Source organism: Pelodiscus sinensis, chromosome 5, assembly GCF_049634645.1.
Source record: "Pelodiscus sinensis isolate JC-2024 chromosome 5, ASM4963464v1, whole genome shotgun sequence".
Classification (NCBI taxonomy): Eukaryota; Metazoa; Chordata; order Testudines; family Trionychidae; genus Pelodiscus; species Pelodiscus sinensis.
In genome coordinates, this window is record NC_134715.1 from 27,111,465 (window position 1) to 27,138,403 (window position 26,939).

Below are 26,939 nucleotides of genomic sequence, written 5' to 3' on the forward strand. Positions count from 1 at the left end.
CACGGACGCTTTTCCACAAAATCTAGATGGCCATTTTCGCCATCGGGGCTTTTTTTGCGCAAAACGGATCTCAGCTGTCTACACTGGCCCTCTTGCACAAAAGCATTTGCGCAAGAGGGCTTTTGCCCGAATGGGAGCAGCATAGTATTTCCGCAAGAACACTGACAATCTTACATGAGATTGGCAGTGTTCTTGCAGAAATTTAAGCAGCCAGTGTAGACAGCTGGCAAGTTTTTCCGCAAAAGCATTTGCTTTTGCGGAAAAACTTGCCAGTCTAGACGCAGCCTAAGTGTAAAGATGGTACTGGCGAGTTTGGATTCCCACACTGATATTCTCAAATCAGTGCCAGTTGTGTAGTCTGTGCATATAGCATGTTTCAGAAACAATATTTTCAGCAAACTTTAGAGAATATAAAAATATTGGGACTCTCTTTTTCTATATCCCTCTTACCTGTAAAATTAGGTGCCATAGTTACAACTGTGCAGGGCTCTGAGGGAGCAGTAAAACCTTTGTAAATGACTTGAAGCTGCATTTCTATACATAAATATTTCATGGGCTTAAGGACCAATATTTTGGGCCCTTCCAGAGATAGAAGCAAGGATTGTGTGTTCCTTAGGGAAGTGGTTTTCAAACTACGGGTCGTGGAATGTCTGGCACTGGGTCTCATAGCTGTAGGGTGATCAGGTGACCAGTGGAGGTGCTAAGGCAGGCTATCTGCTCGTGCTGGCACCACAAACTGCACTGTGCCCCAGAAGCGACCAGCAACAGGCCCGGCTCCTTGGTAGAGGCTGGGAGAGTGCATAGGACTCCATGCACTTACCCCTGCCCTGACCACTAACTCCACATTCCCATTGGCTAGGAAATTGCTGCTGGCTGCTTTTAGGTGCAGCATGGTCTGCAGTGCCAGGAGAGGCAGGAAGCTGCCTTAGCACCCCAGGTACATCATTGACTGTGGGTCGCTCAAGGTAATCACCTCCTGCCACAATCCTGACACTCCCAAAGCTGGAGCCTTCCTGACATCCCAAAGCTTTCCTCCTTAGACCCACCTCTCAGCCCACACTCAAGTTATGTTGGGTCGTGGGCATCAACAATTTTCTTCAACTTAATCAGGAGGGAAAAATGGTTTGAAAACCATTGCCTTGGAGAGGGAAGATTCCCAGATTCCCTAACAGTATAAAGCTCTCATTTGTTGCAAGCAGGATCTCAAGAAGTCACTGAAGGAAGCTCCTTGACGTAAGTGGTAATACAAATACGTATACAGCCATGCATCTCTAACAGTTGACTCTGCTTGTATAGAATAAATACAAAAATCTGTTCAAGGAGGACTGTGTTCCAAAATATGTTTATTATTTAATCTGCTTACCTGCACTGCAATGCATTATTTATAATTTAAAGTCTGCTAATTAAAGGCTTCCAATGGCTGGGAAATTAAGTACATCTTTCAATCTTTGGTGCAGCTTGTTTCTGCTTGAAATGATCATCCTTGATGGCCTAGTAGTTGTGTAACCATTTTTGTGTGCAAGGAAAACTGCTCAGTGTACCCTTCAAATCTGTCAGCATTTATGGGATTATCTCTGCAACATTGAGACAGCTGATATAAATCAATCAGAATAGTTACTGTAAAGTGAAACTTAACTCACACCAATCTGAACAATGTGCATGAGTGTGTGTGTGTCATCCTGTGCCTTCTATATTGGCACAAGACATGGAGGAGGGGGGAGGAAGGAACACATCCAAAAACTGAATCTAGGTCTTCCACGTGATAGCACCCAAGCAGTGCTATAAGGCTACCAGCCTAGGGCAAAAAGGAAGCTTCTTTTAAAAAGATTTTTGAACATTCAGATTGCAGATTCAGTTTTCAGAGCTGAAATCAATTTGAGGTAGATAGCATCTTAGCTATACTGTATTATTAAAAACAAAATTATTTTGTGTTTACAGATGTTGATGAATGTGCTACTGGGAGAATTGTCTGTCCCAGATTCAGGAAATGTGTTAATACTTTTGGAAGCTACATCTGCAAGTGTCATAAAGGCTTTGACCTGATATATATTGGAGGCAAATACCAATGCCACGGTAATAAAATCCACTTATTTCAGAGTCTTGCATACATTACACTTGTTTCCTTTAATCCTGATCCAAAGTGTACAGAGATTGTTATAATCACCTTGATATGGGTTGAGACTGAAACAGATTGCTTTAAGTTTATCCTATATTAATTTTTTGTAGTGTTACAAAATAGAATTACAGGTTGCCATGTAGAATAGTGATAGAGATGTAGCCGTGTTAGTCTGGGTAGCTGAAGCAAAATGCAGGACAATGTAGCACTTTAAAGACTAACAAGATGGTTTATTAGATGATGAGCTTTCGTGGGCCAGACCCACTTCCTCAGATCAAAAGTGGGTCTGGCCCACGAAAGCTCATCATCTAATAAACCATCTTGTTAGTCTTTAAAGTGCTACATTGTCCTGCATTTTGCTTCAGGTTGCCATGGAAATAGGAAAAAAAATACAATTAAGCCATAATCCTAGAAATGACTCCTGTAGATTTCACTGGGATGTCTTGTAGGCAGTCTGGGGCCTTATTGAACTTCACTCATTTTTCTCAATGCTTCAGCTGGTGATGATCATATTAATATTAATGTGATATTAATATTAATATCACTTAAAGCCATATTAAGTGATGTTGGAGATTAAGTTGTGTTGTGTTTCACATGTAGCAATTCCAGTTACTTGAATGGGGATTCACTGCACAGCGCACATGCAGGTTTGGTGACCTTGTTTGTGGCACTACTAGAGGGACATAATGTAAAATATTAACAGTTTCCACCTGGTACAATAGTGTTTAAAACAGACGTAGAGGAGGATTAAATGCTTTGTTGGTCAGGGGCTCATAAAGTACTAGCTCAATGTTTTCCTCCCTTATTATGTCACCTTTAAAAAGTGGTTATAGAAGTTGTTCTAGAAACTCTATTGCCACAGCAACATATTAAATATTGTGATGCCAACTTGTCCATCTCTGTTATATAGATCATTAGATGATCGTAGCTCTTCTTACCTTAAAATCTATGAAACAGTTTATGATTTATGATAAAATTCTGGTAATACAATGTTGTTGAATTTTTAAAATTAAGAATATTTTAAAATGATGACATGTTTATTGGAGGGCAGACATTTGTTCTACCATGTGAATGACTTATGTGATATTCTGTTACAGATATAGATGAATGCTCAATTGGCCAGTATCAGTGTGGCAGCTTTTCGCGTTGTTACAATACGCAGGGAACCTACAAGTGTAAATGTAAAGAAGGATACAGAGGTGATGGAATAAACTGCCTGCGTATGTACTATACTTTTTTTTCCCTTTTGGGGCTGGCGGGATGTCATGAACTCCAAAACTAACTGTCAAACACCAAAGCCATTTATTAGGAAGGCTGAGAAAGATGGTAATGAATTTTGAGATGCAGTGGTATCAGGTTTAGTTTCATTCAGCCATTTTTAAAATATAATAAAGGATCAGATAGTGTATTCAAAGTTTTATGAGTCTTAACATGCCTGGATAAAAATATCATTCCTTGAAAACTGTTCGTTATCAGAAATGCAGTGAATCCCATTCACAGCTTCATTCTATATATGGCTCTAATTGTTCTTGTTCTGAGCAAATACGAGTGCATAGTAACTGAGGTAATGCCTGATCATACTCTTTTGTCTGTCTGTTGTGTGCATTCTGAGTCCTGTGCCAGTCTCATAGTTCAGCCAGACTCCAAAGCTTAAGTGCTTAATTGAACTGGTGCCTAGATTATCACTGTTGGCTGCACGCTACTGGATTTTAAACAGTTATTTTAGGATTTTAGCCTTTTAGTATTTGGGGGAGTTTATTAATGGATAGAGCTATTTCTAGCAATTTGCTGTTTCTTTATGTGAAATCAGGCATAAAACTGGTGACTAACAAATGAACATACTTTCAGATTGCAAAACTAGTGCTCAAGAAAGGAAAGATTTGCAGTGTGCGTATTGACACAATCTCATTACTGTCAAGTGGCAAACATGTAAGGCTTTGAAAGATCTGCTAAAATAAATTAAGATTCACTAGAGACCTGGCTTCTCAGGGCAGTTGATATCCTTACTGATATGGCTACATTTTTTAACAGCTTAAAGTACTCTAGATAATCAAGGGTGGGGTTTGACTCTACTGAGACCAGACACCAATGGGCAGAATTCTTTTGAAACAATGGTCTTTTGAGACAATTGTACCATTATTAAGTAGCTGGCACTCTACATAACAGTAAGACTAGATGTCTGTAAGGCTCCTTTTTTAGGGGGCCAAAATGACATAATCATCATGCTTCTCCAAGTGTTTGGCAGAGGTCGGGGTGCTGGATGAAAGTGCCTTGGTTTAGGTTCAATCTGAATAAAACAGAGTGGATGCTAATTGGCAGGAGGAAAGATTTTGAACAACTGGCTAGGCCTTTAATTATTCCTCCAGATGAAGGTGTCCAGCATCAAAGTGGTTTACAATCTTGAGTTCTTAGACTTCTCTATTCCAAGTCTCCAAGGTAGCAAAACTGAACAGAAACACGTTTTGGGGCTGGGCAAGAGATTGAATCCTTTGTTCTTAGATGTGGACTTGGTTCTGTTTCAGCTCACATCTAAACCTCTTCTACATATACCACTTAAACATTATTTTTTAAAAATCCCCAAATGTAGTCAATTCAGAGAAAAGTCCTGTGTTGACATTTTTACTTTGATTTAGCTTACACCTCTGAATCTACTAATGTGAATTACACCAATATAAACTAAATGAAAATCAGTTGGATGTGTCTACCTAGGTTTTATACTAGCTTTCTTAAAACCGTTAAACACTATAGTTTAGTTATGCCAATGTAACTATGTGTGTAAAATAGGTCCCAGTCAATTACAACATATGACTATCTTTGACAGCTTCTTGGAGTCTAGTAGAGAATGTGTTTGCCCCACTTTTTGAGCGGGACAGAATGGCGAAGGGTACATTTTAGCATTGAAATGATCTTGAAGACTCTCTCTGTCAGTCATGACCCCATACCTTCAATTGTGGAATACTTGAGCTATCATCCAAAGAGAGGTATTTGCAGAGGCAGAGCACTCAGTTGCCATAACTAGCCGTAGGAATTTGCTCCTTCCTAGTTGGACAGATTGCTTATGAGACTGTTCAAGCCTGGTCACTTTTAGAGCTCAACATAAGACGTGTCTTTCTGAGGAGGCTTTTCACTAACTGCCCCTCTTGGCTAGGTTTGACACTTCTGCCTTGTAAAGTTATCACCTCTGGCACTGCAAGGGGTTGAGTATAGGCTCCCTGTTTTGGTAGTGGTTGCCCTTAATCATTTTAACCACATAACCTCTTTTCAAAGTACCATGATTTAGAGGCACTTTATTAATGCACGTGAAAATATGGTGGTGGTATTAATAATAAAATTGGGGGAGGGGTTATTATGAGTGGAAAACCAAAGAAGAGAAACTAATTTCAACAAATACACCAGATATAGTCATGTAATATTACAACATTTCAGTTTGTAGATATTCAAATACCACTTGTTCTCCCGCTCTCATTTTTTTCAGCTGTTCCTAAAGTTATGATTGAACCATCTCGTCCATATAGTATATTCAAGGGCAATACTACTCTTCCAAAGGGCAGCAATGGTATGACCAATAGGATTCCTGATATCGGAGGTACAAGACCACCTTTGAGACCACCATTTATACCAGCTATTGTTACAGCAAGGCCTACATCCAAACCAACACTAAGACCTACCCTAAAACCAACATCTTGGCCTACGCCCAAGCCAACTACTAGGTTTGTATCAAAGCCGGTGACAACAAAACCACCACTTCTGAAGCCAGCAACAAGGCCTCCACCACCTTCTCCACCTACAACACCAAAGCCTGCACCAACAGCAAGAACCCCGCCATTAACAACTAAAGACTCTTCCCTTGTTCCCACTGAAACTACCTCTCCTCAAGGAATTACAGTTGATAACAGTATACAAATAGAACCACAGAAACCAAGAGGGGACGTGTTTAGTAAGTAAACCTCAATGTTCTTTCATTAATAGGATGTGTATATTGTAGATGAAAGCAAGTGTTGCATTATATTGTCTTTAAAAAATCATTTTTCATGGATAGCATGTAGGTTCTGATGATGTTTTGCTCGCATTTACCACTTCAGTGTCCCCTGGACTTTTGCCATTGGACATTGCATAAATATAATGTATGTTGCATCTCTTGTTAGCCTGTTGAAGTATGTGTCATATCAAACTTACACAGCATAGGTTGTAACAGCTGACTAGCATTCAAGGATTAACAGGCTTTCATTTCAGTCCCCTGGCCTAGGGCCTAGCATTGTTGAAGCCCATTGTTCTAATCCTGAATATTTTAAACAATCGGTTTAAAAGTTGGTATTGAGTGACTGTGGCATAGGGGACTTTCAGCTGCATGAATGTGAAGGAAATAGCACTGGATGTATGACCCAGTAAGGCTTTGTGTATGTTGTGTGGATTCATATAATAGTCTCTCTAATATTTTCTGCTAACCCTGTAATAAAAACACACTAAAAATAATACTGAAGCCTGTTTTATGGAATGTACCTACAAAAATGGATACATGAACTTGATACTGAAGATGCTCATACTATGAAGTGTCATTTTGAGAGCTTCCCTGAAAGATATTGCAGTGCTTCTGTGCAAGTCTTTCTACATACCATAGATGACATTGGTGGTGCGTGTAGTTAGACATGCCTGCCAAGAAATACTCAACGCTCTATTTCATCTTTAGTATTGTGGCTAAAGTTAATTATAGAGATTGGGAATGTGTGTTAGATGAGCCCTTTTCTCAAGCAATATAGGAAGAAAACATTTGCTTTCTCAGAGCAGGTGGGCAGCCGCATGGGTGTGTGTGTGTGTGTGTGTGTGTGAGAGAGAGAGAGAGAGATTTTTGGTTTCTGTACAGTAGCATCTAGGGTTGTGTTCTTTATGATTACACACTGAAATATTTCTTTAAATAAAGGATTCGTTTTTTCTGTTAATATTTTATCTGCTTCAGGTTGTTTGACTATTTTGTGGGGGAAAAAAATGAATTAGAAAGATTTAAGGAAGATAAAAAGTTGTTTATGCATTACTCAAAAGATCTTTAAAAATGACCCTGGGAAAACAATTTTAAACAATCACTATAATTTGTTAAGTCTAAAACTGAATCTTAAATGTAAATGATTTTTGTAAAAATATATTTTTACATCCTCAAATGCATTTTAGACAGCATCTTTTGATAATTTTTGTTGTATTTGTTTTGAAGGGACTTGTTTACTTTCTAAGGGCCTAATTCTGTAAACACTTAAGTATAAATTTACTCATCTGAATAGTCCCAAAGAAATCAAAATAGGGCTTATGTGAGATTTATGTGGTGCATAAGCCTTAGCTGGTTTTTTGCACCATGAGAAATTTCATCCTCGGTGTTCTTAAATTGTCGCAGGATCACTGAATTTCTTGATGTGGTCTGGCATCTTTACTTTCTCTTTAATTTCTGGTTATCTGTCTAAAGACTTGATTCCTGCTCACCAGTGTAAATTAGAAGTAACTACTTAGAGATTAGCAAAATTGCACTAGAATAAACTGATGAGACGGCGAATCAAGCCTATACCTTATTTCTAAAACTGGAGAGTAATGCTTTTTAAATTAATATGCTAGTGAAAGACCCAGCTAAAATCTGCCTGAAGCTGTTGTTGTAAAATATTCTTTGCATGCTTTCTGAGCCTTTTATCCAGGCAATGTATAGTGTCAATTTCATATTCAAGAAGATGATGGACTCAGAAGGTCAATGTTTTAATAGCCCCTTTCCATCTGTAACTGTTACACTACACTACTAATGTATCTTTATATTTCTGGAGACTGATCCTGATTACCTGTGGACGCCAAAGTCTATAGTTCGTTAGGTAACCTCCCAGTATTATTCGTTTGTGAAATACATACATCGCCTGGGACCAGTTATTTATTCTTCAGTACACAATACAACCTGATTCTGTGAGGTGCTATGCACCTGCTCCTGTCATTGACTTCAACAGGCAATTGGAACTCAGCCACCTCTATTCCATATTAAAGATTTATTTGATATACATAAAATCTAAGGTCTGATCAAGACCTAAAGTTCCTTTTCATGTTTGAGATTTCGACAATTTGTAGGGCACTCCTGGGTAACCATAGCAGGCCTGCTATATTGTTTATTTTTAAAAATTATTTGTATTCCGATAGCAACCACATTGTTGTAGACATTGTCTTTCCCCCACCCTCCATCCCAAGAAGTTTATTGTAATGTTCACTCTGGAAGTGAAACCTGCAGTCAAGGTTGTAAAACAGTTTTCATCACAGCTGGGTTTTTTTTTAATTGTTGTTCATTGAGTGCCATCAGTGTGCTTGGTACTATGTAGTATGTAAAGGAAATCACATCTGTTGGCCTTCTCTTCCCATGATTTTTGTTGTAGGTTCTTACCCTAAGGTGGAGAACATAAGACTGAGCAGTGTAGTGTAGAGTCACTCAAAAAATGTTACAATCATAGAGCTGGAAGAGACCTCAGGAGGTCATCACGTCCAGCCCCCTGCCCGAGGCAGGACCAATCCCAACTAAATCAACCCAGCCAGGGCTTTGTCAAGCCGAGACTTAAAAACCTCCAGGGATGGAGATTCCACCGCCTTCCTAGGTAACCCATTCCAGTGCTTCACCACCCTCCTAGTGAAATAGTTTTTCCTAATATCCAACCTAGATCTCTCCCACTGTAACTTGAGACCATTGCTTCTTGTTCTGCCATCGTCGCTACTGTGCACAGCCTTTCTCCATCCTCTTTGGAACCTCCTGTTGAAACAAAGGCTTCACTCAGTTTAGGCGGCTAAACAGACAGCTTTATTGATTCAGTAAGGCAAAGTGAGCCAAACGTGGTCCCAGCAGAGCCGAGCCCAGTTAGGCTGGCTAATACAATCAATCCTAGTATTTTTATACCCTTAGCCAAACAGTCTGTCAGTGCATTCAATTACAGAAATCATCAATTAAACCTGGAAAAACAAAGCCTTATCAGCAAGATGGTGGACAGGTACCATGGAGTGCATCTCCTGTTTTAACCAGCCCAATTAACACATTCCAATAGCACATCTGTCTGGCCTGGCACATGGGAGTGATAGAAAGTTCACTCTGGTCTACGTGCTAAAGAGAAAAGCTGAAATGGTTTCTGTTATACAAGACGGCTTCTAGGTAAATATGAAATGGTTTCCACACTCCCTTCAGGAAGTTGAAGGCTGCTATCAAATCCCCCCTCACTCTTCTCTTCTGCAGACTAAACAAGCCCAAATCCCTCAGTCTCTCCTCATAGGTCCTGTGCTCCAGTCCCCAGATCATTTTGGTTGCCCTCCGCTGGACCCTCTCCAGTGTGTCCACATCCTTTTTGTAGTGGGGAGCCCAGAACTGGACACAGTACTCCAGATGTGGCCTCACCAGAGCCAAGTAAAGGGGAATTACTTCTCTAGATCTACTGGAAATGCTCCTCTTAATGCACCCTAATATGCCATTAACCTTCTTGGCTACAAGGGCACACTGTTGACTCATATCCAGCTTCTCATCCACTGTAATCCCCAGGTCCTTTCCTGAAGAACTGCTACTTAGGTGCAACACAGCCTGACCATATTCAAACCCAAATGCAACATCCCCCTCTTGGATAAGTGGTCCAACCTGTTAGTGATGTTTCTCCAAGACTTACTCACAATTGGAGGGGAATTGGCAAGAGGACAAATCAAGGCAAAATGTAGAAACAGTCAAACAAAAACCCATACAGCATATTGGGAGTAAAGAAGAGGCTGTTCCCTTTTAGGACATGAATCTTTAAATTGTTTTATGGAGCATAGATATTATGACAGATGTTTTAGAAATACTATAAATGAGACAGAGGTTAAAAGCTGCCTAGAAATTTGCTGTTACATTTATTTCCTTCTTATACAAAAAGAGGAGCAACATTCTGAAAGTGGATCAAAATCTGAATCTGTTTCTAGAATGAAAAACTGAGCCATCAATCAAAACCCAACCAACAGCAGCAGAGACGTTACCTAAAAAGTTATGGTCAAATAACTGTATAGTTTTTCCACATTGTTAATTCCATTTGATATGGTTCATTGAACTTTGAGACTTATGAACATCCTAGAATGTGCTGCTAAAGCTGATTCTAACACAGCAGCAGATTCTCTGGTCAGCCACCCATGATTTGCCTTGGCTAGCTCCTATATGCTGAAGTCTTAGGGAAGACAGTGATTGAGACAGTGATATCTGGCAACAGCAGCTGTTCCTTTTGCAGTTGACTTACTGCTAGGTGTCAATAAGGAAGTGGGAAATGAACTCAAGTCCTTGTTTCCCAGGTGGGCATGAAAATGACCAACTCTTGTCTTCTCCGCTGGTCGCAGAGCACAATGCAGACGTGTTGCAACCACCCTGGGACACCTAGAAGGGAATAATTTGGTGATGCCGCTCAGATCAACCTTCTCACTGAGGGTAATACAGGACTGAACTGAGCTTGGTAAACTATTTCCAGAAATAATGTTGGCTTTGTTAGACTCAATCTGCCACAGTTCCTGGCTAGGGGCTAGCGATAACACTGCAGTGAGAGAGTTATGAAGGATGGTAGAGAGGAGATGTGGTACTTTGTGTCATAGACTAGGGGGCGGTACTGGGCATATTGGCTAAATGTCCAACCCGGTTCTGCTTTTATATCTGAGAGCAGCTCACATATTTGAAATGTGGACCTTCAGGCTGGTTTGTTCTCTGTGGTGGCTAGTCATTGCTGATAGGGGGAGACTGTGACTTGGCTTTCCTGCTATGCATGCACTAGACAAACTTTTCAGCATCACGCCCCCTTTTTGATTTTTGAGAAACCCTCCCGCCCCCACCTCCAGCAGCCAAACCTGTTGAGCAAAACAAAACAAAAAAAGGAACTGACCAGGGTAAAAAAACAAAAATAGTAGCAAAACTTAGACAGGGAGGTGTTGGGGGGGGGGGGAGGGCGGAAATCGCCTCGCACCCCGCCTGGAATTTCTTCATGCCCCCAGTTTGGGAACCCATGCACTAGACAAAGGGCTTAGCTTCTTCAGTACAATGTCTCCTTGCTTGTTAGCAATTAGTGCTGCAGCTGAATGACAGCTTAATATTGAACCTTTTTGAGAGCTCAGCTGACCCACCACCAATGGATGGGTGAAGTTTTTTTATTATGCAGTAGACTTCCGATAATCCGGAACCTTTGGGACCTCAGTGGTGCCGGATTATTGGATATGCTGGACTATCAGGAGGTACTATAAGATGGTTTTTATATATATGAGAGAGAGAGAGAGAGAATATATATACTGTATATAAAGTGCTCTTAACCCTTTTTATTGTACATACTATATACAGTATACTGTGATGTTAGTTTTTTTAACCCTTTTTTACCCTTTTTGCGCGGTTCAGCTGCTGCCGCTTTGTGACTCATTTTTTGCTGAAGCTCACTCACTAGGCTCTTGCCATTTTGATGCCGGACTATTAGGAGTGCCATACAATTGGATGCCGGACTATTGGAGTTTTACTGTGTTATGTTTGGATGGGAGAAAGGGGCTTCGGTAGGTGACAAACTATGGGGCATTTAGTGAAGGGGAGTGCTGCCTCATTCATGGTGCTCCCATGTATTACTGATCATAAGAGCAAAGATGATATGTCTAGTAATGTTCTTGTAAAAACACACACATCTCAGATTTTAATTTTTTTCCCTAAAGCTATTCTCAGAAACATGTCTGCTTCTCTGGCTTTCGGTAATGCCACATAGTGCATAGAACATCATGTCCCTGAATCTGCTGCTTAGCATGGTTATTTGGACCACTGTACTTTTTCATTAGTCTGCTAAATGAGGACAGAGGTCACAGACTGGTGTAAGTTAGACTGGCATTTAGATAGCATGGTCATATTTTGGAAAGGTTTTAGATTTTTATATTTTACTATTTTACCAGTATTTACTGCAGTATTGAAACTGTTAGTCTCACCCTCGGAAACAAAACAGACAATAGTTTTGGTTTATAGACTTTCTATTTTTGTCCTCTGAACCACTTATCAGGACAAGATTATCCTGCAGCTATCAGCACAGTGCGAATGGAAACTTGCTGGAACGCAGGGCACAGTTAATATTAAACTATTCAGGATCTGATCCAGAGGAGGAGGTTATGGATGTATCTTTCTGTTGACTAAAATTGGCTTTGAATAAGGCTCTTAATGAATAGAATTTATTTAGTCTTTAAGACTGAGATTTTTAAAGCCATCTAAAGGATTCAGATGTTCAGTTCCCATCTCTCTCTCTTGAGCTTGTTTTGTATTAATGAATGTTAATGGTTTCGCCTCTTCAGACTGAAAAGGCCTTAGACAGTGTAGCACTTTAAAGACTAACAAGATGGTTTATTAGATGATGAGCTTTCGTGGGCCAGACCCACTGGGTCTGGCCCACGAAAGCTCATCATCTAATAAACCATCTTGTTAGTCTTTAAAGTGCTACATTGTCCTGCATTTTGCTTCAACTACCCCAGACTAACACGGCTACATTTCTATCACTATTAGACAGTGTAGTTATCTTTGAATCTATGAAAAGTGCTAATGGTAAAGAATGTGGTCTCTGAGTCACTGATGGCAGTGGAGTTACATTATTTTGGACTAGTTTTGCCCAGGTATTCTGATACCTTTTGAAAATGGTTTAGGTTTCATGTTTATATGAAAATGAATGTTTTGTTGTCACTTGGCATCTGGAGCCAAGTCAGAGTCTGAATCCTTTACTTAAAGGGTAAACCTCATATTTCCAATGTTCTTCCATCCAATTTTCTGCTCACATCTGATTCTTTCAAGCTTGTGCTTGGTGTTTAGGGTGATCTGTCTGTATCTCATACTGAATGCATAGCCACTGTTCGTCTTCTAGATCTTCTTGCTAAAGAGAAAGCAGTTCACTTTTTAAAGAGATTTAACAGGACGTGACTTGAACAATTCTACATTTAAAAATGCACTTCAGTATAAGTAGTAAAGGCTGGGTCATTATACTTGCCTGAAGAATACAGAATTGGGGTCTACCTGGATTAGGTTCATGTTGCCCTCTCCTGTGTATAATGGTACACAAGAAACTGGAGAGACACTGTTTTCACAAAATCATTATGCTCCTCTCTTCAACCAAAAGCCTGCAGACTTTCCCAGCTCTCAAGAAATCCACCAGCAGAACAAGGATGAGACTCTGTCCCCTAGATGCCTGATAATATGACTCCAATACAGCTGCACTGCCAGTTGCAGCTCAACAATAGCTGCCATTGAAAATTCTCTATAAAAGTGGTGGAAAGGTTCCCAAGCAAAAGTTAATGTGGACTCAGATTGCAGAATTTAAGTTAACATGCCCATGGGTTGTAAGGCTGTTTGTAGTGGGGTAAGATGATGTGCATTTCTCCCAGTCTGACCACTGCTCCTCCACCTCAACTCCAGTGGTCTCCTGCCTGAAGGAAAACAGGAAGATGCTGTGAAGGTGATTCAGGGATTAAGGGTTAAGATCAAGTCCCTGACCGTTTTCTTTTAGCTACGTCTAATATATGTGAGCACTGAAGATCTCATAACTGTTCCTGTTGTATTTATTTTTATATCTATATATAGATATAAAATATATAATTTAACCAAGTTTAAATTGCATTAAGTATGGATCTCTTAGCTATTTCTTAATTTTATTTATTGGCATGTATGACGTGCATGCATAATTGCTCCAGTATAGAATCCTCTATATTTAAACTGCATTATATTATTTTTGTTATTTTAGTATTACAATAAAACTCCAGTTGTCCGGCATCCAGTGGTCCGGCGCTCCTGCTAGTCCGGCACCACCTGGAACCCGGAAGTGCTCCAGGCAGCCGGACAATTTGAGCTGCTTTGCCCCGGGCTTCCTCTGAGTCAGCCGCTAGTCAGTTTCAGCAGTGGCTGACTTGGGGACGCCTGGGGCAGAGCAGCTGGGGTGCTGCTGGGTTATTCCTGCAGCGCCCCCCCCCCCCCGACTGCTCATAGATTCCCCCCCCCCTTTCTGATAGTCCACATATTTGATAATCCGGCACCCCCTGGGTCCTAAAGGTGCTGGATTATCGGAAGTTTACTGTATTAACAATACAAAGCTGTACTTCAGTCCTAAATTTCTTTCTTGGTATTGGAATCGCTAAAAAAAGTGAGGTCCCTATAACCCCAAAATATAGTAGTCAGCTTTCCAAACTTAGCCATTGGCAATCAGATGAAAGAAGTAACAATACCCTTTCAAGATTAAAAGGCAGCATAAGAATTAGTCTTAAGTAGCTGGTAAGAAATGTCTCCCTCCCTCTCCCCCATCCCTTTATGAAGAAATTTACTCAATAACTTGAAGAATGCTGTAAAAGTAGGGGATTGGTGTACCCACCTCTGCAGTTCTATTACAGAGCCTCCTTGAGAAATACCATGCAGTGTGTGTATAGTTCATAGAATCTTCTAAGAAGTAAAGTTTATATTTAACAATCTTATCAAGCAGTTGAAGATAAAGTGAAAACTATGATGATACACTAAGTAAAGTACACTTGAAAGGCTTGGAAAGTTCACCAGAAATATCTGTGCCAAATTCTCTCCCACATTCTCCACTCAGCATACTTAACAGTTTTAGTAAAGAGGAGTACATATGGACCATGGTAAGAGTCTTGTGGTAGCTCTCAAGTTTGTTGGGTCTAAGTACAAATTCTTTTGCAATGAAAAGGGCATGTTAAAGCTGTCTCTGACCATGACATCATTTAGAGAGGTCTTTTGGGAGAAACTTGTGTGGCCCTAAATTATACATAGTTATTTTAAACTTGCTCTTTATGAATGTTTATATGGCAAACAGGGACTGGAAGTAGAATTTCATTTAGGGTATGTCTAGACTACATGCCTCTGTCGCCAGAGGCATGTAGATTAGGCTACCAGACATAGGAAAATGAAGCAGCGATTTAAATAATTGCCGCTTCATTTAAATTTACATGGCTGCTGCGCTGAGCTGATAAACAGCTGATCAGCTGTTTGTCGGCTCAGCGCGATAATCTGGACGCGCGGGTGTCGACATCAAAGGTATTTGTCGATCACCCAGGTATGCCGCTTCATTTTCCTATGTCTGGTAGCCTAATCTACATGCCTCTGGCGACAGAGGCATGTAGTCTAGACGTACCCTTAGTGACTTGAGGACCACTTTGTTCTATAAAGCTGGAAAACATGGGTAAGAGCCAGGAAGCTGTTATCTTCATGTGAGATTTCCTGCACTTCATTCTGCAAGTGGGGTGGACAAAATGATAAGAATATCCATGTGGTAGGCAGTGGGCATGACCCTTCTAACACCAAAATGTCCTACAGGTCTCAGGGTATCTGCATAACTAAGGGAGATTAAAATGGGGCCACAATACTTCCATTCCCTCCCATGGGAACTTGGCTATTCTACAGGGTTAAGAGAAAGGACAGTATTTTGGCTATGAAGGGATTGATCTTCTGACAGGATTTATCTTCTCTGCCAGGCCAGAGCAGCTCTGGCAAGAGTGTAATATGCACGGAGAGCAGTTTCTTGCTCCTTCCAGTGTCAGATGAGGAAAAATGAACTTGTCTCTAAGTCAGAGCAGAGGAGAAAAGGAATGGGGTAATCTATGGAGAATGCAATATTTAACATCTACTTAGTTCAGGGGCCAGCCAAATATGACCTGTGGGCCCACTGCCACCATCCCATTGCCCAGCAAGAGCCTTGAGCAGACTTCCTCCTTTCGGCGCTCCTGGGCACTGCTCTAAGTGGCCGGCAGGGGCCATGTGGTTGTTGCAAACCCCTTGGGGTTTGGAGGGTTTTGCATGTGAAACCGGCCAATGAGAGCTGCCTGGGCTGTGCTTACAGTGCAGGCAGCATGCAGAGCCCCCCCTCCCCCCAAAAGGGCATGTGACATGCAAAGAGCCACACGGCCCCTGAGCACATGGCTGCTTTGAGAGGCATATGGGAACACAGCAGGCCGGAAGCCTTCCTGAGAGTCCCGCTGAAATGCTGGCCAGGAGCCATCTAAAGTAAGCACCTCCAGGCCAGAACCTCCTGTCTTGCACCCATACTCCTTTCTGCACCCCATTACCCTACCCCCGAGCTTACTTCTGCACTCAATCTCCATCCTAGACCCTGCACCTCTTCTATTAACATCATAGAAGAGAGGGACCCTTGACCACTTACCAAATTCTTAGTGGCCCCCCATCAAAAATTATTGTCCACCCCTGTCAAATGATTGATCTAGCCCCTAATTGCCACACCCTTGAGGATTTGTACAGCAGAACCTGATTCAAGTGGAGTGAAACTTCACTATAGGGCTCGTCTATTGGAAAATGAAATGGCATTAGAACACCACCATATCTCAGAACCGCCCTGGTCTGGCACCCTGGGGACCTGAGTGATCCCGAACCAGGGAATTTGTAGGACCGGGGAGGTCAATGCACATTTCCTCTTGGCTGCCTGCTGCCATCTGGGGCTCTGCTCTTCCCATGGGGGAAGGAGGCTCCACTACCTCCCATCCTCCTGCACCTCTACTGTCACCTAGGGCTCAGTTTTTTCCCCACAGCTCTGCTGCTGCCTGGGAGGGCTCTGCGCTCGGCTTGCTGGCCCTGCAGCTGACAGGGGCTCTCTCCACAGCCCCACGCATGGAGCTCATGAGAACGGCCATACTGGGTCAGACCAAAGGTCCATCTAGCCCAGTAAGTATACTGTCTTCTGACAATGGACAATGCCAGTTGCCCAAAAGGGAGTGAACAGAACAGGGAATCATCAAGCAATCCCTCTCCTGTCATCCATTCCCAGCCTCTGACAAACAGAGACTAGGGTTGCCATTCATACCCATCCTGGCTAATAGCCATTGATAGAAATAACCTCCATGAATTTATCTAGTTCTTTTTTGAACCCTGTTAAAACCTTGGTCTTCACAAACTCCTCTGGCAAGGAGTTCCGCAGGCCAACCGTGTGCTGTGTGAAGAAAAACTTCCTTTTGTTTGTTTTAAACCTGCTACCTATTAATTTCATTTGGTGACCCCTTTTCCTCCCACACACCACAAAACGACCCTGTTGCTGCTGCCAGGGACTCTTCCCAGCAGCTCCATGCCTGGAGCTCTGCACTCTGCCTGGCAGCCCCACTGCCATCAGGGACTCCCGCTGCAGCCCAGGACTCCCATGCTCCACGTGCCCTAGTTGGGCATTGCTCCTGGTCCCATGGGGTCACCCCGACAATGCTGGGCCAGGGGTGTTGCTGGACTAGGGACACCTGTAGTATGGAATGTCAACCTGTACATAGCAAATACAACTTTCATTCAGTGTAGATAGAAACTGTCAAATGTGCTATGTTGGCTTTTTATGCTGATGCCTAAGACTGACCCCCCCCCCCCCCCCCCCCAGCAGACTAGGGAGATGTGGAGCAGCTTTTCTCAGCAGACACCTCAGCTTAAGAATAAAGGACTGAGGGAAGTGAGGTGTGGGAGAATAAAACTGAGCTCTGGAGAAATGTTTGGCTAGAGTTTCCCCTACAATATGTACCAGTTCTGACTTACATACAAATTCAACTTAAGAACAAACCTACAGTCCCTATCTTGTACGTAACCCGGGGACTGCCTGTAATTCATTTCAGTAAGGCCTGATCTACAGTCGTTGTACTAATATAACTGTTTGGGTTAGGGGAAGGGAGTTGTTTTAATCAAAACAATTAAATTGATGAAAACTAGGGTTGTAAAACCCCATGTAGTTGGCTAACTGGTTAAACATGAAGTTTAATTAGTTAACGGGGGTGGTGGGTCGGCCCGCTGCTGGCTGCAGGCCTGCTGTGGACAAGGGCTGCTCATGGTGCCCAGAGCAGCTCTAGCTTGCAATGCACCTGGCCCACTGTGGACAGGAGATGCTCCAACTGGTGGTGGTTTTGGGGGAGAGGGCACTACTCTCTCTCTGTGGTTAACTGGAACCAGTAAGCATCACCAGTTAAGGGTGATACTTATCAGTTAACTTTTCACATCCCTAATGTGACTTGTATTATGATAGCTTATTGCGGAGAACAAGCTATATGATATCAGCACCTTTATACTGGTATATAACTTCAGCCTTATTAGTGTTTGTACCTCTTTCAAATGGAAGTAGTTGAGATGCTACAAAAATTGAATTAAAACAGAGTTTAATTTAAATCACATTCACAAATTACTTCCGCTGTATTAATTTATGTGCTAACACATATTGTGAAAAGTTCTTTGCAGTATAACAACACAAACATTCAATAAAATATAGTTAGAAGCAAATAGTTTCAATAGTATATACTTCTAAAAATCTTCTGATTTATTGATGTAATCATTTAAATGTTAGTACATTTGTGAAAATCCCTCATTCTTATTACATGTATGTGTCGCGAGAATCACAGGTCCAATAATGAATACCCAAGGGGGGAAGGACAGAGCCAGGTGGACAGTTTTATCAAATAAAAAATATTTATTTATGACAGAGGTGAATTTATAGTATTTATTCTAAGATTTTTAATAGACCGTGTTAATAATGAATTTACAGTATTTATTATATTTATTCTATGGCTTCTAGTAAAACGTGTCAGAGATATAGGGATGGGAATGGCAAGGGGAATAGTCTCTAATCTTAAAATATCCAGCTACAGTAATTAAATAACAGTGATAACTACAAACTCTTATGTACTACCCAAAAACAACTACAACACTAAGCTTATACAACAGGAAAAAATCAAAACATACATACCAACTTACACAGCACACGGAACATTTCACAGATGTCGGTTCGGTTGCAAAGGCCTTGGTTACGCCTGAGAGTCGGGGGAGGTGGCTTGTCGGTTGATCAGGCCGGCAGCGCTTTGAAGTATACGAGAAGGCACACGCATGGTGATACGTGTGTTGCGAAGACCTCCTAGAGCAAACTGTGCCATGGGTATTTATCCCCAAATCTGCACATCGCTTTCCCGCGCTTGCATATTACCATATATGGCCCAATGGTCACCAAGTGGGGGGGTCTATGTCCCAGGGGTTGGGCCGAAACTGTGCAGGTTTCATGCGACCAGGTAAGCCCCGCAGTTCTCACGCCAAGGTGATGGGTGGGAGAGTCTGAGGCTATTTTCCCCTTTTCACACCTTTCCTTTTTCTAAAGGCAATGGTATGCAGGAAGGGTGCGGCCGGTTTCTCTCAAGGAGTACTGCAGAACAAGAGCGGCCTGGCCAAACTTTTTTACTGGGGGGGGGGGGCAGTTTCTTTTCTCTGATAGTATGTACTACACCTGTACATAAAGGTTATGAGTATTTGGGTTTATATATTAGTATTTGAAACTTCCCCTCCATGAACAAATATTATATTTTGCTTGAATATTTGTTAAATGGACATAAAATGGATCTTAAGCTGCCCAAGCAAATTTCAAGTTTTTATTCCATTGCTTTTCTTGAAAACTTGTTTTTCACTTATTCAACATAGTTCTACACTACTACATTAGACTGACAGTGGATTATTTCTTTGATTGTTTTTTATTCTGTTGTATTTAATGTAAACACTTTTGTGATATCTTATGTTTCACTTTTCTTTGTAATGCCCTATGTAACTACTAGAATTTTTAAATATCATTTCACAGTCTATTTCCCATAAAAGATTTTCAAGAATTTTTAAGTTTCTAATTCAACAAGAATCCACCTCACTAGTCACATGCTTCAAGGTAAGCTGTGCTTAAGAACCTAGCTGAAATGGTTTTAAGCCTTTTGCCTTGGCATTTGCTGCTAAACTTGCTTATCTGATAAGACTCTCTTTCCTGGTCCTACTGCTATACCTCCACTAGAAAGAGGAGTTTGAGCTGGATCATCCTCATTACAATTAGAGAGCTGGTATACTCAGTGAGGTCCCAAAAAGATTCTGAAACTTGCTCTTCTCCTTGATCTGAAATAGCTTGCACTTGATAAAATGAGTCTGTTACAAAAATACCAGTTGTTTGATGTGGTTTACAGGAAGGAGTAGGTTCTTGTGTACAACTGAAGGTCTTTTCTGGAGCTTTTCCGTTTTGGTTTGTTGGCTTGCATAGGTTAATGATTATCTCCATTTGTATGTTAGACTTACACAAAATATGCAATAGCACAAATATTATTTTCAGGGTATGCAGAGCTTTTATATGGGCTTTTAAAATAATGCTAAAGCTAAATAAAATTAATTCATAAGCAAAACAAGTTTTAAAAACAAAATAGCAAAAAATGAAAAAGGCTATATTCCAATACCCTTACTTATACTATTCCTTACTCTGCAAACAGTTGCTCTGAATTAATTGAGGCTATTTTTTGAACAGGTGCTGATCAACATGAGGTAGAGTATAAGATGACCAAAGATACTTTATAAACTGACTTCATATCCACGTATGCTCATGATCCTATATATTTGTTAGTCTCTAAGGTGCCACAAGACTACTTTTTAAAGTTACATACTAACGTGTTTATCCCTCTGAGACTTTTTACTAATACTAATGAGTTTACAATTGAAGAAAATAAGAAAAATAAGTGTTCTTAAAAGATGACCAAAATATAAGCAAAACATCTAATGTACTGCAGATTCTGCTTTTTATGTCTTTTATTTGATTATCAGAGAAAAGAGGTGGGTAAGATAATATCTCCTATTGGACAGACAGGTGGCACTCCATGTGTCCACTAAATGCAAAGTGGAACTGATTGATTAGGTGTTGACATGTAGTAAGTGACTGACTGTTCAAGGTAAAGTGGGCAGTTAACACCTCTGCTGTCAGAGAAGAAAGGCAGGTTAGTGGGGTCTAGGTTTTTCCAGTGAGCCATAAATTCAGCATATTTATTGAGTTCATAATTTCTATGTCTAACAAAATTATGAATTTATCACACCAGTGGTGGTGTTTGAGGGTATTGTGTGGATTTCATTTGAAAATGGGGCATGAGAGGTCATTTATGGAACAATCATCTTGTGAAAAATATTTGCCTGCAAGAGATATGGTGTTATCATTTTTCTGTGAGCGTTCACTCAAGAGCATAGTGATGGTCTCTTTTTCACACGCACAATTGTTGTTTGGACATTTAGTGCATTAGATGAGCTACTTGATTTTTGATCCGCATGTGCAGAACTCATGGATCTCAAAGTGCGTATGGTTGGAGGCCACTGATCATCCTAATGGCTTTATCACTTTTTATGGCAGGGTCTACTGTCCCTGAATTGCTGGGTCCTGGTCTATGGGGAACTTGCTTGAATATTGTGTCCAAGTATTAAAATATCTTATTCATAATAAGTAATTTGTTACCTTTAAACAACATGTTTATGTTTGGTAATACTCTTATGTACCCATTTGTTTTGTTCAATTTCAAAAGTTGTAGCCATATATTATAAAATCTATTGGACGTTGATTAAGATTGTTTCTATTACTGAATATCTACCAATTTTCTGGGTGTGACAGGTTAGAGTTACATAGTCAATAGTTTTAGGGGGTAGCCGAGTTAGTCTGTACAGGATAAACTTAAAAAAAACCCCAAATGATCTGGTAGCACTTTCTAGACTAACTAAGAAGTGGGCTGTGTCCGCTAAAGCTCATGATACCATCTACATGTTTTGTTAGTCTATAAAGTGCTACCAGACCATTTGTTGTTTAAGTATATTCAATAGTGTTATTTACACACTGGTTCCATGCAAAAAAGAGTCTGGCTAGAAAGAGTGTGTTCTCTTCCTCAGCTTGGCTTTGATGTAATAGAAATAAACCATATTTATTCCCATTCAGAATTTTAAATCATCTGCACGTTTGATCTTTAAGTCACCAAAAAGCCTATTGGGACATTTAGAATTTATTTTAAAACTGAATTGGAAGTTTTGTGCCTAGTTTTGTGCAGGTGGCTCAGGATTTTAATAATCTTGGATTTGTGTAAACGTGTAACCACTGAAATTATTTTTTTCTCTGAGGCAGCACGGGTTGGGGAGGAGGAGTAGGGGGCGTTCAGCTCTGTGAAGCTGGCTTTCCATGAGCACTGGTTCCTGCCTACTCCCCCACCGCTGCTTCTGTGGGAGACCGCAATGGGGACAGGAGGCAGGTGGCTCCACAGAGCTGGCTTACTAGCAGAGGCAGCAGCACAAGGGTGTACCAGCTCTGTGGGATCTGGTGCTCATGGGGAGCTGGCTTAGAAGCTGGCTACTGCCTCACTTCGCCCCATCCCCTGCGGCCAGTGGCATGGCGAGGGGGGGGCATTTGCTCACAAGGGCTACGCTAGGGGGGCACCCATTTTGTCCTCCTCCGCTCCTCCTGTCATTCCTCAGCTCACCTGCTCCTCCTCTACTTGCCACCAGCAGCTGGAGCCTCCTCTCTGCCCCCAGTCCGACTCTCCTCCATCTCCGCCAGCAGGTTAATGCGTGCGGCGGCCCTGTCCCAGAGTGGAGAGGGCAGAAGATGCAGTACAAACTCCCCCGCTCTTCCCAGGGTTAGGCTCAGCAGTGCAACAGGTTCAGGATCCTGCCACGGAGGATGGGCGGGGAGAGGGGGGAAAGGGCGCAAATTTTGCCTTTGCCTCTGGTCATATAATACTCTTGCTATGCTTTTGCCGCTGCCTCTGATACAGAGGCAGCAGGGGAGTGGGGGAGCACTAGCAGTAAGCCGAGGCACCAAATCAAGAGGTTGTGATGTCAACTCCACAATGTTTTGGAAATGCCACGTCTCCTGCATAGTAACTGAATGATGTGTAGTCTGGGGAAATCAAGGGAGGAGAGGTGGCTAAAGAGTTGCTCTGGGACTGAGAGATAGGTGGAGGAGGAAAAGGCAACAGCAGTGGGAGGGAGGCAGTTGGGAGCAAGCTGCTGTATCACTTATTTGTTCGGTGTCATTTGAAAGAGAAAATCTATTTCAAGGACAGAATTTTTTTTTTTTATGCTTTTCGTTTGCAGAGTCTTCAGAACTTTTTAAATCACCTTTTACAAAGCTCAGATAAATGTTCCAGCATAAATCACTGAGTTGGGAAGTTTGAATCTTCATATGAAATGTAATTAAATGTATTGAATCCACTAAGAAGAGCATAAGCCTGAGGCTTTTTCTCTACCTTTTATGAAAGATAAGGAAGTAGGTAGTCGACTACTTTTATCTACCTCATTCATTTCTTAAAAATTATTTTCTCTTACAGTACCACGCCAGCCTGGAGTGAGCAATAATCTGTTTGAAATATTTGAAATTGAAAGAGGGATTAGTGCAGATGAGGATGAAGCAAACGATGATCCAGGTAATTATTAAGTTTACTATTCAGGATATACTTTTTGCAGGATACCTGTAGAGCAGCTGGTTTTATACCATCTTTGGTCTCCGTCTTCATTTACAAACATGAATTTTATCAGCAAACGTGGATTTTGTTAACACAGGCTTGTTCTCTAAATAGTATATTAAGTGATTCTGTTTATTTGCCTAGCAGTTGTTAATGGTACTGTAGCTTCCTTTTGTATGGCTCAATAGATTGCACTTCATTTTTTGTAAGCATACGTGCTTGTAAATTCAGTCCAGTCAGAAAGTTGGTGAGTGGACCATTAGCCCTAAAGATTGAGAACTGTTCTTTCTTGTCTTTCTGGTGTTTTTTTTTTTTTTTTGCAGGTATTCTGGTGCACAGCTGTAACTTTGATGATGGTTTGTGTGGATGGATCAAGGATAAAGATGATGATTTGCACTGGGAACCAGTTAGAGATCCATCAGGTAGAATAACTTTGTCCCATCACACCAGTTTAAGTTTAAGAACCCAAGCCTAGGTCCCTTGAAGTTTGACAGAACTCCCATTACGTTTAATCTGAGCAGGAGATTCTTAAAACTCTGATAATTTATAGTATCTTAAGAAATGGCCTACAACTCAATGGTGTTAGCACTTGTTCTTGAATACATTAAATATAGTGGGGTTTTTGCTAACAATTTCAGTGTTGATACACACTGGTGTAGTTCCATTAATTTTTGTCATCATCTGAGGGGCTGGCTCTTTGTTAGCCCCTTTATTTTTCAATTAATTCAATTGGGAAATGAGAGAAGTTGAATTGAACAAAAAAAAAAAAAAAAAAAACCCTCCTAACACTAATGAGCCATGCCTCTTATCACTGGTTCTTTCTGAATCCCAGTTGGTAGTCACTCAGGGCAGTGAACCACTGATATTGATACAACTTAGAGTTAGGGATGTGAAAGACTAGTCATTCCTCCTCCTCTCCCCCACTGCCTCTATCAGAAAGAGGAAGAAAGCGGGAAATGGAGAGGGTACTTCAAGGCAGCAGCACTGCATGAAGTCTGGGGCCAGACCCCGGGCTCTATGTGGCACTGCACTTTGAAACACTGTGTGCAGCCTGGGGCCAGCTGGGGTGACCCCAGGCTGCACTTGCTGTTTCAAAGCGGCAGCACTGCACGGAGCCTGGGGTCAGCAGGGGAGTCCCAAGCTGACCCCGGGCTCCACGCAGCCCTTTCGCCTTTGAAGTGTAGCAACAGCCCTAGGGCTGGAAGCTACTCAGGTTTTGCTGGCATATCTATCTTCACATAACGCTGATAGCTATACTGTGAAGTTTTTGTTTTAAATATGAAGTCCTGAACATGCCTTCCCCTTGAGTCTTCCCAGCAAAGAGATGGAGATTAGACCCTATGGGATTACGTACCCTATATGGTACAACTAATTAAACCTGTTCAACAGGCATAGTGAGGAATAAAATTCCCACAGGCCTTTCTGATACTTAATATGGCATCTCTAAGCACGACTCCTCGTGGCTACGTCTACACTGGCCCCTTTTCCGGAAGGGGCATGTAAATTTCACGAGTCGTCGTAGGGAAATCCGCGGGGGATTTAAATATCCCCCGCGGCATTTAAATAAAAATGTCCGCCGCTTTTTTCCGGCTTTTAAAAAAGCCGGAAAAGAGCGTCTAGACTGGCCCCGATCCTCCGGAAAAAGCGCCCTTTTCCGGAGGCTCTTATTCCTACTTCAAAGTAGGAATAAGACCCTCCGGAAAAGGGCACTTTTTCCGGAGGATCGGGGCCAGTCTAGACGCTCTTTTCCGGCTTTTTTAAAAGCCGGAAAAAAGCGGCGGACATTTTTATTTAAATGCCGCGGGGGATATTTAAATCCCCCGCGGATTTCCCTACGACGACTCGTGAAATTTACATGCCCCTTCCGGAAAAGGGGCCAGTGTAGACGTAGCCCATATGACTCAGGATCAGAATTCAGAAGAGATGAATTTAGCAGTACATGCACACAAGTTTTAAGATGCTTGTGCCCTAGAACACAGTGTGACCTAATGAGTCTTTGATTAAGTGAGCTCAATTAAATGCATGAATTTAGTGTACTCCAAGGTTGTTTTTAAAATCACAAATTAAAAAATTGCCAGCCAGCTAGCCAAATGATATTTTTGAATTCCCCTTTGCCCCCATCTCTACCAGTTACAGTCTATTTTTCCAGCTTCTTATACATATATGGGTACTGCTGCTACTTACTGTACAGTTATTTGGGGTTTTGTTTGTTTTTATTTCACAGATTTATTCTTGACAGCTGGACAACTGTGTATTGGCTTTCAGCTTATAAAGCCCTGATGATTAATTTTTTAAACTAGTTTACCAGAAGCTGCATTTTAAATGTGCTGGGCTATTTCTTTAAGTTTTACTTTGCACGTAGAAAACAGGTGAAGGTATAATCTTGCAGGGCTGTTCTGCACTTCCTCCCACCCACTCGAGCACACTCTGTGTTTTCCTACTTATTTAGGAAAATCTGTGCAGCCCGCTAGGATCATACTGATCTAACTGAAACTTTTTTCCTATCAGTTTATTTGTACTGTTCCAAAAATAACGGGTAGATAAAGCATAGCATTTTTTTAAAGTAAATTGCACTACATGACTCTAAGGCGCTAGTTCAGCAATGCATTTGCACATGTGATTATCTCATTGAAATCAATGGAGTTTAGGCATATGCTTTAATGCTTTGTGGAGCTGAAGACTGAACTTATGGACTTTGTTTTAAGTCAACTGTTTGCCTTGTCTTGGCACATTATTATATAAAATCACATTCATATTGCAAAGAGATGATTTTAAAGAACAAACATTTATACAACGTTAAAGATCAAAGTGAACAAGAAATATTTAATTCTAGTTTGATAAAAACTGGGAGTGAACTTCAGAGTAAAAAGTTAAGCTATCATAATTAAATAAAATCTGTACATCTCTACAAAATGAAAAATATTTTCAGGCTCAGTAACTTCAACCACTCAGATTTCATTGAACCTTTATAGCTTAATTAACACTAAGACCTTTAAAGTGAATTTTGATTTTTGACATTCTGTTGTGCTATCAAAGCTGTTTTCTGATTAGCACATTGAGTTCAGTTGGATATTATTATTTTGTAATTCACATATTCAGACTGGTGACAAAAAAACACTTTCCCTGTCCTGCAGTCTCTCTTCATCTTTGACACCTTGCTCTAGCTTTAACGAATTCAAAGTTTTAAAAAAAAATCGTGGTCAATATGGTTATGGGATTTTTAGAAGATCTAAAAGTCTCATTTATCACAGTTTTAGTCTACATAAAAAGGATCATTATAAGAATTTGAGATTACTTACTCTTTTGATTTTGGCTTTTATAAATGTTGCCGTGCCATGACAGCCTCTGGTTTTACATGTATTGCATTTGTAACTCACTAAAGGAATGGGGCTATTAATTGATTTTTGACTGAAGATCACATGTACAGTAACAATCTAACATTGTAAGAGAACACACACAAGAGTGTGTAGTGAGACTTAGGTTAGTTTCTCAGGGCCTCTGTCACTTCTGAAAATGGGACTTGGAAATTTTCAAAATTTCCATGTATTAATGAGAGTGCCTAAAACTTGTTTCATATTAAGAATGA

At 41.0% G+C, this 26,939-nt stretch overlaps 1 protein-coding gene across 4 annotated transcripts in view; it reads left to right on the plus strand.

The window, feature by feature from the left end:
- Window positions 1-26,939, plus strand: part of NPNT (nephronectin) — an 82,959-nt gene that overhangs the window by 49,411 nt on the left and 6,609 nt on the right. For all 4 annotated transcript variants that reach the window (XM_006119311.2, XM_075929691.1, XM_075929692.1 and 1 more), the window contains 5 exons: window positions 1,939-2,073; window positions 3,214-3,336; window positions 5,592-6,053; window positions 23,219-23,314; window positions 23,677-23,775. In XM_006119311.2, coding sequence (XP_006119373.2) covers window positions 1,939-2,073; window positions 3,214-3,336; window positions 5,592-6,053; window positions 23,219-23,314; window positions 23,677-23,775 — 915 coding nt within the window. The remainder of the gene's footprint in view (window positions 1-1,938; window positions 2,074-3,213; window positions 3,337-5,591; window positions 6,054-23,218; window positions 23,315-23,676; window positions 23,776-26,939) is intronic.